This window comes from Engraulis encrasicolus, chromosome 17 (genome assembly GCF_034702125.1).
Source record: "Engraulis encrasicolus isolate BLACKSEA-1 chromosome 17, IST_EnEncr_1.0, whole genome shotgun sequence".
NCBI lineage: Eukaryota > Metazoa > Chordata > Actinopteri > Clupeiformes > Engraulidae > Engraulis > Engraulis encrasicolus.
In genome coordinates, this window is record NC_085873.1 from 14,894,902 (window position 1) to 14,909,897 (window position 14,996).

Sequence of the window (14,996 nt, forward strand, 5' to 3'; positions counted from 1 at the left end):
ATACCTAAAAGTAAGATGAATTTTAAAAGCATTGACCGTGTGTGTGCCCATAAACTATTGTGATGAATAAGAACATAATAACACAAGACAAACTTTGCTTCAGAATTCTTTACTTCTTTACACGGTTATTTGGCTGGGTCTCATCCCATTCTCTCATAGCTGCCTGTATCATTTTGGAGCAATACAGCTGACAAAGCGTAAGTCAGTGGTTCCCAAACTTTTTCTGCTGGCTTTTGGATCTATGAATATTTCCACAACCCCCTCTCCAACATCATACTCCATACGCAATTGTCGACCAATGTTGCTAAATTGTTGCCATTATAGACATATGTAATTGTGTCAAAAGCAATTGTTTTATGCAAGTGTTCCCTTCTCTTCGTGACCCATCTGCAGGACCTTCATGACCGCAGTTTGGGAAACATTGGCTTAAGTGCTGAAAGTCTTTTTATTATCATTACGAACACATTAGTGAAAATGAATCTCAACTTATTTTGAAATTTAATATTCCTCAAATCACTATCTGAATTGAGTTAATTTGTTTAAATTATATAAAAAACATGTACCAATGTAGACCTCCTTATTCCCATTACATAAATCATCATAGTTTGCATGAATTACATTTTTTTCGCTTTTGAAAAATGTGGTCCACTACAACTTCATGAGAATCTCCACAATCCATCTTGGTAGATACGGACTGAAAAAACAAGTTTTCATCTTGATTTTGGTCTGAATATTTTTGGAAATTTGTCCAAGCATAGTTTGGCCACATACATACAGTAAAAAATATTTGCTTTTCAAAGACTGAGCACCCGTGCTCCCTCTGAAGGAGTTGTAATGTAAAACGATGGGGATCCATTGTACTTCTCCTACAAAAACAGAGAAGTACAAATAAATAAACAAATAATGTTGTATGAAACCACCCGAGAAAAAAAAATGAACAACATATTATCAATTGAAGACCGGCATGTGACATTCACTACTCACCATTATGTGTTGCTTAACTTGCTCCACGACATCTGCCTGAAGTAGTGTCACGGTGCAACCACCAAATCCTCCACCCGTCATGCGACTGCCGTACACACCGCGCACCTCCATCGCTGCATTAACAAGCTCATCCAGCTCTTTACAGCTCACCTCATAGTCGTCTCTGAAGCGAAACAAGAATATAATTGGTTACATTACAAAGGAAGCCATAGGGTTTAAACTAAGAAGCTGGCTCAGGAGTAAACCAGGTTCACATGTAAATCATCTAATAGTAGAGCCTGGAGTCCTCATTTGACCCCAGGCTCTTCTATTAGATGATTTACCTCTTAACTTAACCTGGTGTACTCCTGAACCTTCTTAGTATACCCCTCTGGCATGTGGACAACAACTGTTGTTCAACCATTTGAGGTTCAACCATTTTACCTCAGTGAATTGTGGCTTTCCACCATGAGTCGTCCAAATTCTTTGTAATTCTGTTGCCTTAAGGCCTCGGCTGCCTGTGAAGTACGCCTTATTTCCTCGATCACATGACGGGCCCGACGGTATGTGACATTATCCATCCCATCTTTTGCAGCTGCAAATCATAGCAAACCATACAGCTTTATTAACTTGTGGGAAAAAAAACTTTACAAATTGTTTGAAATGACTGTTAATCAACACTCCAAAACTGAATGTGAATCCCATGTGTTACTGTGATTTGTCAGCACACCATGGCAGATAGTGCACAACAAACTTAAATCATACAAGCTTCCTGTGAAGTGGTCCAAAGAGCAGTGTGTTGGACAACTCAGAGTAAGGGATGATGATTTTGTTCAGTTGAAATGGTCTAACTTTGGTCAGTAAAGCAGCGATAACTCCGTTACAGTGGAGGATGAATTGAACCTACTGTATGTCTGCAAGCTAGGCACCTTAACTGCTAAGGTAGTTCCACACGGGGTCAATAATGTTTTTTGGGCTCAATCCATAAAATAGTGGCAACATTAGCTGTCCTTGCACCACCCAAAACGACATTGACCTAATACATCTTTGACACTACCCCAAGGCCAAGGCATTTGTATTTCTTCATTTCTCTGTGACGACAGAGAGACACTGAAATGATATTGTGTTATAATAACAAATACACAATGACGAGGAGTCTCTGAGGTAAGCTTAGAGCTGATGGTTTGTTTTGTACTTGGTAACAACAACTGATGGACACATTACAGAATACAATGTTACTACGCGGGCAACATTCTAGTAAGTATTACTCAGTAGGGTAATGTAGTGCTGTTAACAACATTGCCAGTGACTTTGCCAGTCACATTATTAACAAAAGTATGCTTCCTGATACTGGGGCAAATTGTTTCTGTAGCATTTCTTACCCTCTAGATCTTCTCGGGTGGCATCTCTCAAGCTGCTCTTTCCAAGCAATTGTGCCGCCTCCTCACACTGTTTTCGCCGTGTGGGATATTCGCTTCCTGTGAGAGAGTGCCTCACATTGGAGTTTGTTATGAGTATCACAAGTCCGGGGTCTACCAGGGGCACTGGTTCAGCTTCCAATGATCTGAGAAAACAAATGAGAGACAAATTTCATGCACCGATTGATCCATCCACATTTTTATAATTGCGGCTATTTCCAGATTTTTACACCCACACATACAGTATTTAGTAGGAAATCCACGCAAGTCCTGGTACACGAGACCACTGAGGCAATGAAATGATAAATCCGGCTTTAGTTTGAACCTTGCTGATTACTACATGTACTGGCAAATTTCTCTCACACCAATGATATTTTGAGGCACATGGTGAGGGGCAAAGAAAACTATTCTCCCATTCTCTTCCGGTCTGCTCTCTAAAGTCCTATCAAATAAAAGCTTGAAAAATACCCCAAAAACATACTAAAAACCCAAGAAAGTCAAACTTATACTATACCTGCAGTCTATGAGCAGTGCATGTGCCTCTTTGCCCAACACAGATACATACTGGTCCATAATACCACATGGGACACCTGCGTGTGTGTGCTCTGCTTTTTGACATGCCATTGCCTTTGCCTTGTCATCACCATCATCTGCGGTTCCAAATAATCATTTTTAGGTTCAGTTATTTAATCACAGAGAATTGGTCATCTACTGACAGTACAGTAACCTGTATCATAATAATGACTGCTCCTCCTCCTCCTCAGTAAAATAATAATAAAAAAAAAGATTCTGATTATGAATGTACAGTACATTCCAGTGTAGTCTAGTCCCCATTTGTAAAATTGAATTTCAAAGTGCGAAAACATGAAACTTTTTTCAATTTAGGATCAAGCTATTCAATCTCCCATTTAAATATGTTGTGCCTATTCATTGCAATGCCAGCAATAGATAACAGTTAATGATTAATGATTACAGGATTAATGTGTTCAGACATCCCATGACGCAACATCCACTGGAGCAATTGTTGTGAGGATTATGACAGCAGATAGTTTGAGGTCATTGGCACGTTTATCCCATATTTGGCTATACATTAAACTTTGGAAAAATACAACATGCCACCTCTTCAGTTATATGCCCATCCAAAAATGAATTTACTGTAATAAGAGTATCCATGAACTCATCATAACTTCTCTGAGTTTAACAGAACAACATACATCCCTGTAAAAGTCTGCAGGGCAAACAAATCAGCCTTACCTGGACAAAGCTGTTGAAGGAATGTGTAGACTGCAACTTCAAGCGAGGCTGAGCTTGATAGTCCTCCCCCTAAGGGCACACTGCTGCAGATGGCCGCTTGAAAACCAGGCAGGGGATGCGCTACCATGGGGAATTACAAAAATCACCATTACCAATTTTTTCAGTTACTTTAATCACAGAGTCACCAAAATCACACAGAAGGTGCAACATGTTGGGCAGCACTGACTAGTGCGTTTAACAATAATTTTCGGCAATGCATCGCGATGTGGGGCAGGACAATTCATAATCAATTCAATAACCGATGTGGTACATTTTTCAAGTTTCAATTACTTCCGTGGGTATTTCTGGAAATGGAAATTAAATTAAATCCCTTTTATAAGTTAATTATCTGAAATTTTGATTAAGCATGTATGCATACATCTTTGTTCTCGCTGGAGAACGGACTTCTTGTGATCGTCCGGCTCTCACAGGAGAGCGGCTTTCCACGTGGTAGACTAATCCTCAAAGTGCTTCACGGGGTCCGCGCGGACCACTGCACTCGAAAAGCTGAGATAGATTACGCGGCGTATTGGGCAAGATTGCTGACCGTGGTGCTGAAGTACTGCCCCGGCCTAGAAATGTCTATGCAGTATCTATTCTCGAGCTCGAGAGTATGGGGTGCCACTGAGAGCTCGGGCTATATCTGCGCCCACAGATACAGTCAACGGAAAAAGTTTGTACACCCCTTGAAATGTCTTACATTTTTGTCAAAATTGGTCATAAAACATGGTCTGATCTTCCCGGAAATCACAAGAAGGAACAAACAGAGTCCGTTTTAACTAATTCCAATTCCACCCAAATATTTATATGTTATCATATTTTTATTGGCCATAAGATGTAAACATTCACAGGACAGCAAGGCATAAGTAAGTACACCCTTGCATTCAATAGGCTTTAACCCTCAGTTAGTCGCAATAACCCTAACCAGACACGTCCTGTAGTTGCATATCAGATTAAAAAAACAATCTGGATGTATCCTGCCCTCTTTTCTTATTTTTTTTACAAAACTGGCCCTCTTCAGCAAGGTTTCGGGATGTCTGGTGTGAATAGCTTTCAGTAGAGTCATAAATGGATGTTCCGTGACCAACCTCTGGCAACAATGTTTTGATGATTGATTTGACCTCTATGGACCCTTTAGAAAAGATTTAGCCCCCATGTCCCTCGCAAAAATCCCGGGCTTTTTTTCCAGAGAGCCAAATTCAAAATGGCGTCCAGCGGCATCTCTAAAAAATAGCTTTTGATCTGGATGACCTACAATCATGTATGAAGGCACTTTTTCATACAAGCCAACCATGAGGATTCCAAATCTGACATCATTTTGGTTATAAAACTTTGTTTTGACAGCGAAATTCAAGATGGCCGCCATCTAGAACCGTTATTTTCGACCTTTTTAGGCCGTCACCGCCCAAAATTATCATATTTGGACTGGGAACCTCCCAATTTGTGTGACTCCATTTCTCATGTAAAGATATTGAGAGAATATCTGATCTACAAGCCCAGAATTCCTCACATTGTGGGGCGTAGTGGGCTTGTAGATGGGCTATTTTAACAATGTGTCTTTTTTGTAGGCTATTATTTGACAATTTGGCAGATATTTTAGCATTGTTTGATGATTACTTTGGATGCAGTGATGGTCTTTTACTTTGAGAGTCCTTACATTATGACCCCACCCCCCAAAACAGGGGGTCTTGACCCACAGGTTGAGAACCACTTATCTAGTTAAAAAAAGACCTTCACTTTTCACTTTTTCCAAGCATTCTTGCACAGAGAAGCCCGTTGAGGAACTCGAGGCAAGAGCTGCTGAAATGGAAGAAGTGCACTCACAGCAGTGATCAACTTGGTTGAAGACAGTCAGTTTGTGAAGCTCCCCCAGCTGCAAGAACACTGTGTTGTTGAGGAATGTGTGGTCTTATTCAACCCCAATGGCACATACAGTAAGACGCAGAAGAGCAAGCTCATCTCGAAGATCTCCCTCCACCCTGTTTTGATTTAAGAATCCTATCTTGCTGTAATTCAGTCGTTCTCAAACTTTTCCCATCATTTGCCCCTCAGAGGGTCTGAATGCCTCCGTGGCCCCTCCCCCTTTTTGTGGGATAAAAATCACTTCTGGCTGGCGCTATCATAGTTATGTCTGACCTGAGGTAAATTAGTAAATAAATGGTTTCTAAACAAAAGCAGTACTTGATTTTGCGATTGCTGCGCAGAATTAAAGGAAAGGTGAGATAAAACAAAGAGGGACTGCAGTCGAATGCAGTGCAGATGTGTGTTCATTTCCTATTGGCAGATGTCACACGCCCCCCCCCCCTGTGATGCCTCCGCGCCCCCCCCCAGGAAGGCTTGCGCCCCACTTTGAGAAACTCTGCTCTAATTGACATAGGCATGATCTGGAGGATGGGAACTCCATCAGCAGAAGATTGGCAGGCACAGGACGGCACCCTATACAAGTAGGTTGGGCTATGCCCAAAAGCTGTTATCCATCATCCTTGCCTTCTCATGCTCCCAGTATCATCTGTGCCAATGACCCCTACGATACACCATACTTAACAAAAGAAGACGAACGGGACCTGCGCATACATGGTAATGCACATACATACACATGAAATTGACAAGTTCCCATCTGCCAAGTCTTTCAAAATGTTATTGTGTAGTGTCAAAAACAAGAAAAAGACTACACCATTGAGCAGTCTGAAGCTCTTCACTGTTTATGATGGTCAATGACAGTCAGGTTGTAGTGGCCCTGTTGTTATTGATACAGCTGATATACCGATGTCTACGGCAGCTCCCTGGCATGCTAAGCATAAAGAGAAACGAAGAGACTGTCCTCTTCCATGACCTGCTGACAAGAGATGGCAGACTGCATTGTGCAGCTACACTATTTTACAGGCTGTGATGCCAACTTACCTGTAGGGTTCTATGAAAAAGGAAAATCATGAGTACATGCATGATAAGGTGATAAAGAGCTCTGTGGCAAGGCAGCAACTCTCGGTTGCTCTCTGTTCACCTTGAAGAGGGAGTACAACAGCTGCTTGTGTTCACGATACAGATGATCTATGCAGACAAGAAAAGTAGCACCATGGATGAAGCCTGTGCTTCCAAGTCGCAGACCATGAAGAGAGTCTTTTATCTGTCTCCCTCCATATGCAGACAGCTTATGCCAACTCTGTCCCAACTACTTGCCGTATCTAGTGTGCCACCCCACACTAAAGAACCACCCATCGCCACTCAAACATGGTTGAGAGTATAGCGTATAGCTTCCCCGGGTCCTGTATTCCCCGGTCTTTGTATGGGACTGAGGAACTACCGACCCTTTTTCTCAAAAGGGTCCCATGTTCCCGGCATTGTATGGCCCAGGATGCTTCACATGCATATCTCTTGCACGAATGGTTGCCATGCGTATTTCATGTCAAGTTTGCGAACAGTGGCAGCCTAACCCTAACCGTAACTCTAACAACAACTCTCGCTAGTCATGCGGCAGCAGTCTACTTGGAAGCAACAGGAATAGAACCCCTTTTTGAAAAAAGGGTTCTAAGTTCCACGGTGGCAGGGGGGACATAGGACTCGGAACATAGCTCCAGGGCAACATAGGGGTGACCCTGGGAGCTCATACACTGATGATTTTCCTTTTTCATAGAACCTTGAGTTGGCATCATGGCATTGTGCAGCTACACTGTTTTACAGGCTGTCTGCAATTTCTTCTGTCAAAAGGTCACAGAAGAGGACCGTCTCTTTGACTCTCTTAATGCTTAGCATGCCAGGAAGCTGCCGTAGACATCGGTATATAAGCTGTATCAATAACAACAGGGCCACTACAACCTGACTGTCATTGACCATCATTAACAGTGAAGAGCTTCAGACTGCTCAATGGTGTAGGCTTTTTCTTGTTTTTGACACTACACAATAACATTTTGAAAGACTTGGCAGATGGGAACTTGTCAATTTCATGTGTATGTATGTGCATTACCATGTATGCGCAGGTCTCGTTCGTCTTCTTTTGTTAAGTATAGTGTATCGTAGGGATCATTGGCACCGATGATACTGGGAGCATGAGAAGGCAAGGATGATGGATGACAGCTTTTGGGCATAGCCCAACCTACTTGTGTAGGGTGCCGTCCTGTGTCTGCCAATCTTCTGCTGATGGATTCCCATCCTCCAGATCAGTGGTTCCCAAACTTTTTTCCCTGCACACCCCCTTGTACATTTCAATGTGGTTCGCGCACCCCCTCAGCGAATATTTTGGTGTGCTGATGGCCACACAAGTATGGATTCACTGCTCATTCACTGCATATTAAGCACAGTCGTTTTTGGGGAATTCTCTTTTCCAATAGCCTTGGAATTAAACTACACTTCAGATGGACCCTTCCAGCATACAATGCACCATACAATTAAAAACTACTTAATGTTCATTAATACTGGATAAAAAACTACCATATCCGCCATTGCTCTATTCAGCTCGCGCACCCCCTTAAGGCAGGCCGCGCACCCCTAGGGGTGCACACACCCCAGTTTGGGAAACCCTGCTCCAGATCATGCCTATGTCAATTAGAGCAGGATAGGATTCTTAAATCTAAACAGGGTGGAGGGAGATCTTCGAGATGAGCTTGCTCTTCTGCGTCTTCCTGTATGTGCCATTGGGGTTGAATAAGACCACACATTCCTCAACAACACAGTGTTCTTGCAGCTGGGGGAGCTTCACAAACTGACTGTCTTCAACCAAGTTGATCACTGCTGTGAGCGCACTTCTTCCATTTCAGCAGCTCTTGCCTCGAGTTCCTCAACGGGCTTCTCTGTGCAAGAATGCTTGGAAAATGTGAAACGTGAAGGGTTTTTCTACTAGATAAGTGGTTCTCAACCTGTGGGTCAAGACCCACTGTTTTTTTTTTTGGGGGGGGGGGGGTCATGATGTAAGGACTCTCAAAGTGAAAGACCATCACTGCATCCAAAGTAATCATCAAACAATGCTAAAATATCTGCCAAATTGTCAAATAATAGCCTACAAAAAAGACACATTGTTAAAATAGCCCATCTACAAGCCCACTACGCCCCACAATGTGAGGAATTCTGAGCTTGTAGATCAGATATTCTCTCAATATCTTTACATGAGAAATGGAGTCACACAAATTGGGAGGTTCCCAGTCCAAATATGATAATTTTGGGCGGTGACGGCCTAAAAAGGTCGAAAATAACGGTTCTAGATGGCGGCCATCTTGAATTTCGCTGTAAAAACGAAGTTTTATAACCAAAATGATGTCAGATTTGGAATCCTCATGGTTGACTCATATGATAAAGTGCCTTCATACATGATTCTAGGTCATTCAGATCAAAAGTTATTTTTTAGAGATGCCGCCGGACGCCATTTTGAATTTGGCTCTCTAGCAAAAAAGCCCGGGATTTTTGCGAGGGACATGGGGGCTAAATCTTTTCAAAAGGGTCCATAGAGGTCAAATCAATCATCAAAACATTGTTGCCAGAGGATGGTCACGGAACCTCCATTTATGACTCTACTAGCCATATCATCTCAATTGTTGTTTGTCAGGGCTTTGTGACTGGGCTATTCCAGAATGTGTATTTCATTGTTATGGAGTCATTCTAAAGTTGATTTGCTTCTAAAATATGGGCTGTTGTCCCATTTCAGCATCCATCCTCTTATGTGCTTCAACTGTGTGACAGACTACCTCACGCTTTTTCTGTAAAATATCTCAATAAACTTCTGATTTCACTGTTCCATTGATAATAGCAAACTGTCAAGGGCCTGAGGCAGCAAGGTAGCTGCATGCTCCCACCATCATACTCAAAAGTACTGCATTTAGCTAGTCAGTTAGCTTACCTCTGTAGTGCTGGATCACTCCTTTAACATAATTGGCCCAACGGGGTTTGCCTGGCAGCAAAGGTGTGGTGGATGTTGGCAGATCAAAATCAACTCTGTTGGATTCTTCCAAGGCCTCAGAGGCACTCACAATGGAGACCTTGTTACCGCTTATTTGACGGCCAACCACAACAGTTACAAGTGGCAGAGCCTAGGGCACATAAAAGACATAAAGACAGGCATGTTACTATCATCATGTTAAAAAGAAAATTCCTGCCAATTTCAACATGCAGTTCCATTGCAATACCCTTGATTTGTCACTAGGCTTACTGGCAGCAGTGTTTTTCGTGGCATAGTCTACGTGATATGCAGTATACCCACCAGAAGAAGTCTGAGATTTGAGTATACCCACGTCCAGGGGCGGAGCTATAGGGGGGGCGAGCAGGGCACTTGCCCCTGGGCCCAGGGCCCTCCCGTATTGGTGGTGGGGGCCCTATTGTGAGCTTGGCAAGCGGTATAAGGGGCCCTATAAGTGCCTTGCCCTGGGGCCCTGTGTGCAATTGTTCCGCCACTGCCCACGTCAAATTGTTATCTGTTCCATATAGCCTAGTACTACCCACTTAAAATTCATTGTTCAATATTTTGAACATAGCATAGCCACGTTTCAACGGCAACTCGTCATGGAAGCCTTGGAAAGTAACAACATGACTATGAACACAATATTAATTCAGAAATTGCAGCAGGCACCACCTCTGTCTCAGACGTAGGACTATGGCCTCTGTCTTTTTCACATAATTCAAATAATGAGAACATCTTCCAGTAATAACTTAATATAGTCCTATCTAAATTTAATATATTTCTTCGTGCTAGGCCTATTAAGCCAACATTTCCCCCTTCATTTTTCTTATATAGCCTATTGTTAAGTCCTTGTATGGCCTAATAATGCCCTTTTGAACACTCACGTGGTCACAGGATCAAAGAGCACTAGAGGTAATGTTTCATTGACTACCCCTGTCTATAGATGAATGTCTCCATTTCAATAGTGGCATCTTAATATGGGATAATGCTGCCTGCATGAATTGGTAATATCTGCTGATAGTGTGGCAAACATAGGAATCCCCCCCCTCCCCACCCTCTGTCTAAGCCCCCATGTTCACAAAGTTTCACGCAAAGGCTATTTCTCACATTCTAGTGTGCCCACTTACAAATGCACAGCCTTTGTAATCATGCCCTGTGATTGGATAGTCTTTGGTGAACTCACCGGAGTATCCAATCACTGGGCTTGACTAAAAGTCTCACAAACTGTGAAGGCTCATACACTTGACATTGAGAATGGCCTCTGTGGCAGGACCCTCCATGGCCCTTAGGGGTCCCGACCCCTAGTTTGTGAACCACTGTGCATATGGCTGCACCAACACAAATAAAAGTACACAACACCACTGAGTGTAGGGGTAGTAGGCCTTATGGGTACAAAAGTGATCACAAATCATCAACCTGACTCAATGGATGCGATTGGCCAGTTGGTTCATTGTTGTTACGAATTTGGCAGGTTATATACTTTCTCAACATGCTGTGTCACAAACTTTCCCGGGATCGATCGACAATTTTTTTTTTTTAATCACAATTCAGGACTTAAACTACAAGTCTAGTTAACTTTCTCTTCATTAAAGCAAACTAAAGAGATGCACACCTCCTAATATAATCAAGCAGAGAATACAGGTAGCCTAGGGTAATGTAAAATCTTTGCTCTCAATTCGCAGTAAACTATCACACTTCTGTGTCACTTGTGATCACGCTCTAACAGAGTTTTGTTACATTCGTTTAATTTTGATATTACCATTGGAAGGACAAATCCTTGGTTGTAATCTGTGTGCTCCCCAATCAAGTTGACTCTGCCCGGAGCACAAACAGCAATTTCAGGATCATTTCCAAACGTTTCATTGTAAAATGTCCTAGCTTCTGCCACCAAGTGCTTAACTGGGGTGACAGAACTTGTCATGCTGGAAGTTGTTTAAATCCGATTGAAGAAATCTGATGGTTTATCCCAGAGACAAAAACACGGTAGGCTATCACACAAGCAAGACGGTGAAGTATGAGGAAGTTCCTCTGTTTTTTTTGTGTCAGCTGATTCCTTATGGGCGCGTGTCATCACGTGCTATCGAATACAGAAAATATACACAAAAGACTCTCTCTTTTTTTTTTAAAGGAGAGCCTTCTGTAACATCTGGTGTGAAATGAACAATGCATTTGATTGGGGGTCAGAAACATCTCGTGTGACATGGTGGTGGGAGACTGTTTTGTTGCGGCAGGCTAGATTATCACCAATTTGAGCGCACCAATGCCAAGCTAGTCCAGTCCAGTTCATCTCTTCTCCCCTTCACCTGTCTTCTGTGCATTGTCCATGGTATTTGGCCCACTGTGTGTGAAGTGATGCTGTGTGTTTGGCTAGTGTATGTTGAAAGTCTGGTATGTGTGTGACATTAGTGTTGAAGGCATGCTGTGTTTGTGTGAGTTGTAGGCCTATACTGTATGAGGTTTGGGTGATGGTGTGTGAGGTAATAGGCTAGTGTTTGGCTGTCTGTGCAGTATATGGAAAGGGAATGAAAAATAATGAAATGCAGGTAATAAAATTCAAATCTGGCCTTCTACTGCCATCTACCGGTATTAAATTGTAACAGCAGTTTTCAGCCAAAATAAAAGTCACCGCTCATAGAAACAAAAAAGACACAACTCATGGGACACTATTATGCACAAAAATGGTAACAAAAACACACCATGATAATAATTAAAACATGTATGGTGGGAATACTAAAGTATATCGGATACAATTATGGTAAATTATGGCAAAATGGTCAATGTGGTCAGGTGTGACATACAGTGTAGCAGGGATGGGCAAAGATACAGTTACGTATTTTCAATACAAATACAAAATACCCAGCAAAAAATGTTACAAATAAGATACAAAATACATAACTGTAACAGTATATTATATCGAAATACAATATTTTGTATTTTCAACACACAAAATACACAACAAAATACAACAAAAAACAACATTGTGTACAAAAACTACCAATTTGACTTACAAAATGAAATTAATTGAACAATTAAATTCTGAGGAATTAAATGATGATTAGAAAACAAACAAAAGCTCAAACAACAAGAAAGAAAGAGGCCCTGATGTAGGCTAAGGAAGTATGTATGCCCTTTGTCATCCCAGTGGGGAAATTCACGTGTTGCAGCGATATCATATATGCGTACAACTTGTGCAAAAATACTGACTATGACATACACATGACCAAAAAGTTGAATAATACTATACAACGGAGATATACTGTAGGCTGTGTCATCATAATTAATTTTTCAAACAGCTTCGCATTCTAACATTGGCGATGGGGCCAGTTTATGAGGCCTGCAAATGAGAACATTCTGTGAGAAAGTAGAGATACAAGTACTTTTTTTTTTAAAAGTGCACTATAGGATGGTGGCCAGAGTAGGTATTGCAACTATACTGCTCATTGAAACTGTGCTCCCTATAGCATGGAGGCCAGAGTAGGTATTGCAACTATACTGCTCATTGAAACTGCGCTCCCTATAGCATGGTGGCCAGAGTGGGTATTGCTCTATGAGCTCATTTCAATATGCGACCTTGCTTCCTCCACTTGTGCTTGTGGCCTCGCCCCGCCTCCTGGCCCATCCTCTGTGGAGAAAACAATTAAGTGACCCAGCTGTCAGCCTAGCCACAACAACATTTAGGGGACTGTTTTTCATTCACCATCTCAATTGCAAATAAGAAAAAGACTTTACAATTGAGCTTTTATGAGATATTTAAATATAATGCTGTTGTCAGTGATGTCATCACAACATATTACTTCCTGGTACGAGGCCACAAGCAGAAGTGGAGGAAGCAAGGTTGCATATTGGAACAAACATTGGCTACAGCTTTAAAACAATATGCACAGGTAATATCTCAATTCCACGCAAAAGGCCCTAAATGGCAAACTGAAAGCACGTTTGAATGACATGGGGAAAACATTAACACGTTATTGAGGACTTAATTAAATGGTTAGCCACTCACCTTGAACCAAATTGAACTTCCTGTGCAGTCAAGGCTTAAGAAATCCAAGCACGTGCCTCCATACCAATTCAGCTAGGGGCATTCCTATTTTTCACTTACAGTACCATCTTGTGTTCATATTGTGTAATAACATTCTTTAGAACAAAGTATTTGTATTTAGTAGTTTTGTGAAATAGGCTACACAAAATACTGGAGGGAAGTATTTTGATACAAAATACAAATACTTGTAATTCACTTATATGAAGTAAAAATACAAAATAGTATTTTGTATTTCAAAATGTATCTCAATTAGATATAATAGCAATACTCCCCATCCCTGCATTGTAGGATGCATTTTGTTCATGCAGCACCACCATGTCTCTACAGTCTACACAACACCTGTGGCTGGGCTCTCTGTAGATGTTGAGGATTGGTGGTGAAACACTTGCCAGCTTGAGTTTTCACAGGAAGCAGTGGCTTTCATCAGTGATGAAGAGTGGGTAAGGATGATTTCATAGCCATTCAATGGGCCTATTGTATATTGATTTTTTTGCAACAACACCACCAGTTAGTGTTGATCATTCTCTCAGATGGGTTTGGATAGGAAAGAATGATAGGCAAATCAGGTTTTTCTTTTAATTCTACTGCAGAGTGCTGTCTTTGCATTCTGTCATCTGATGATTATTGCTGGTTGTTTATGGTTTTGAAGATTTTCTGTTCTCTCGTGTGATTTTCATGTCAGAGCTCTGAGCAGAGTGTTCCCAGAGGGTGTTCCCATAGCCTTTCTACCACAGCCCTTATAATAAGTCAATCTAGTCTTCCTCAGAGGTGGAACGTAACTAAGTATTTTTACTTCGTTACTGTACTTAAGTAGTTTTTTCTGGAATTTGTACTTACTTGAGTAAAAATAAAAATGCAGACTTTTACTTTTACTCAATTACATTTTTTGACAATTACTTTTACTTTCTACTCCTTACATTTCTAGGAGAAGACTTTGTTACTAGTTACATTTATCCTAGGTTTTCCTGTTGTGTTTCGTGGATATTTCAGTAGCCTCAGCTGCGGGCAGGGAGGCGGGACCAAGCCCCTCTTCCAAATTGACACCCAGACAGAAAATATACTTTTAAAAACATTAACAGGACTCCATAGTCATGTTCAAATAGAACCGAAAACTGTTGCAGACACTTTTTCCTATTGGATCAAGTAGGTAGACATGGAGAAAGACAGCCATTGCGTGAGTAGGCCTACTTGTACTTTTGTACTGAAAAGTACATTTAAAAGTTAGTACTTAGGACTTTTACTTAAGTACATTTTTGGGAAACAACTTTTACTTTCACTTGAGTAATTTTTTCGCAGGGTACTTCTACTTTTACTTAAGTACACAACTTCAGTACTTCTTCCACCTCTGGTCTTCCTAGAGTATCTGTGTTTCTACCTAAACCCTCTCTGGTGTTCCTCTCTG

The 14,996-nt window shown here is 41.5% G+C and overlaps 1 protein-coding gene across 1 annotated transcript; it reads right to left on the minus strand.

Annotated features, from left to right (window-relative positions):
• Positions 1–85: 85 nt before the first annotated feature.
• Positions 86–11,584, minus strand: galk1 (galactokinase 1). Its single transcript, XM_063221808.1, has 8 exons — positions 11,315–11,584; positions 9,499–9,688; positions 3,636–3,755; positions 2,896–3,031; positions 2,346–2,527; positions 1,408–1,558; positions 985–1,147; positions 86–866 (listed from the first exon to the last, which is right to left on the minus strand). Exons 1-8 carry the CDS (start codon positions 11,474–11,476, stop codon positions 795–797), a joined length of 1,176 nt encoding a protein of 391 aa, XP_063077878.1. The 5' UTR covers positions 11,477–11,584; the 3' UTR covers positions 86–794.
• Between the last annotated feature and the right edge of the window lie 3,412 nt (positions 11,585–14,996).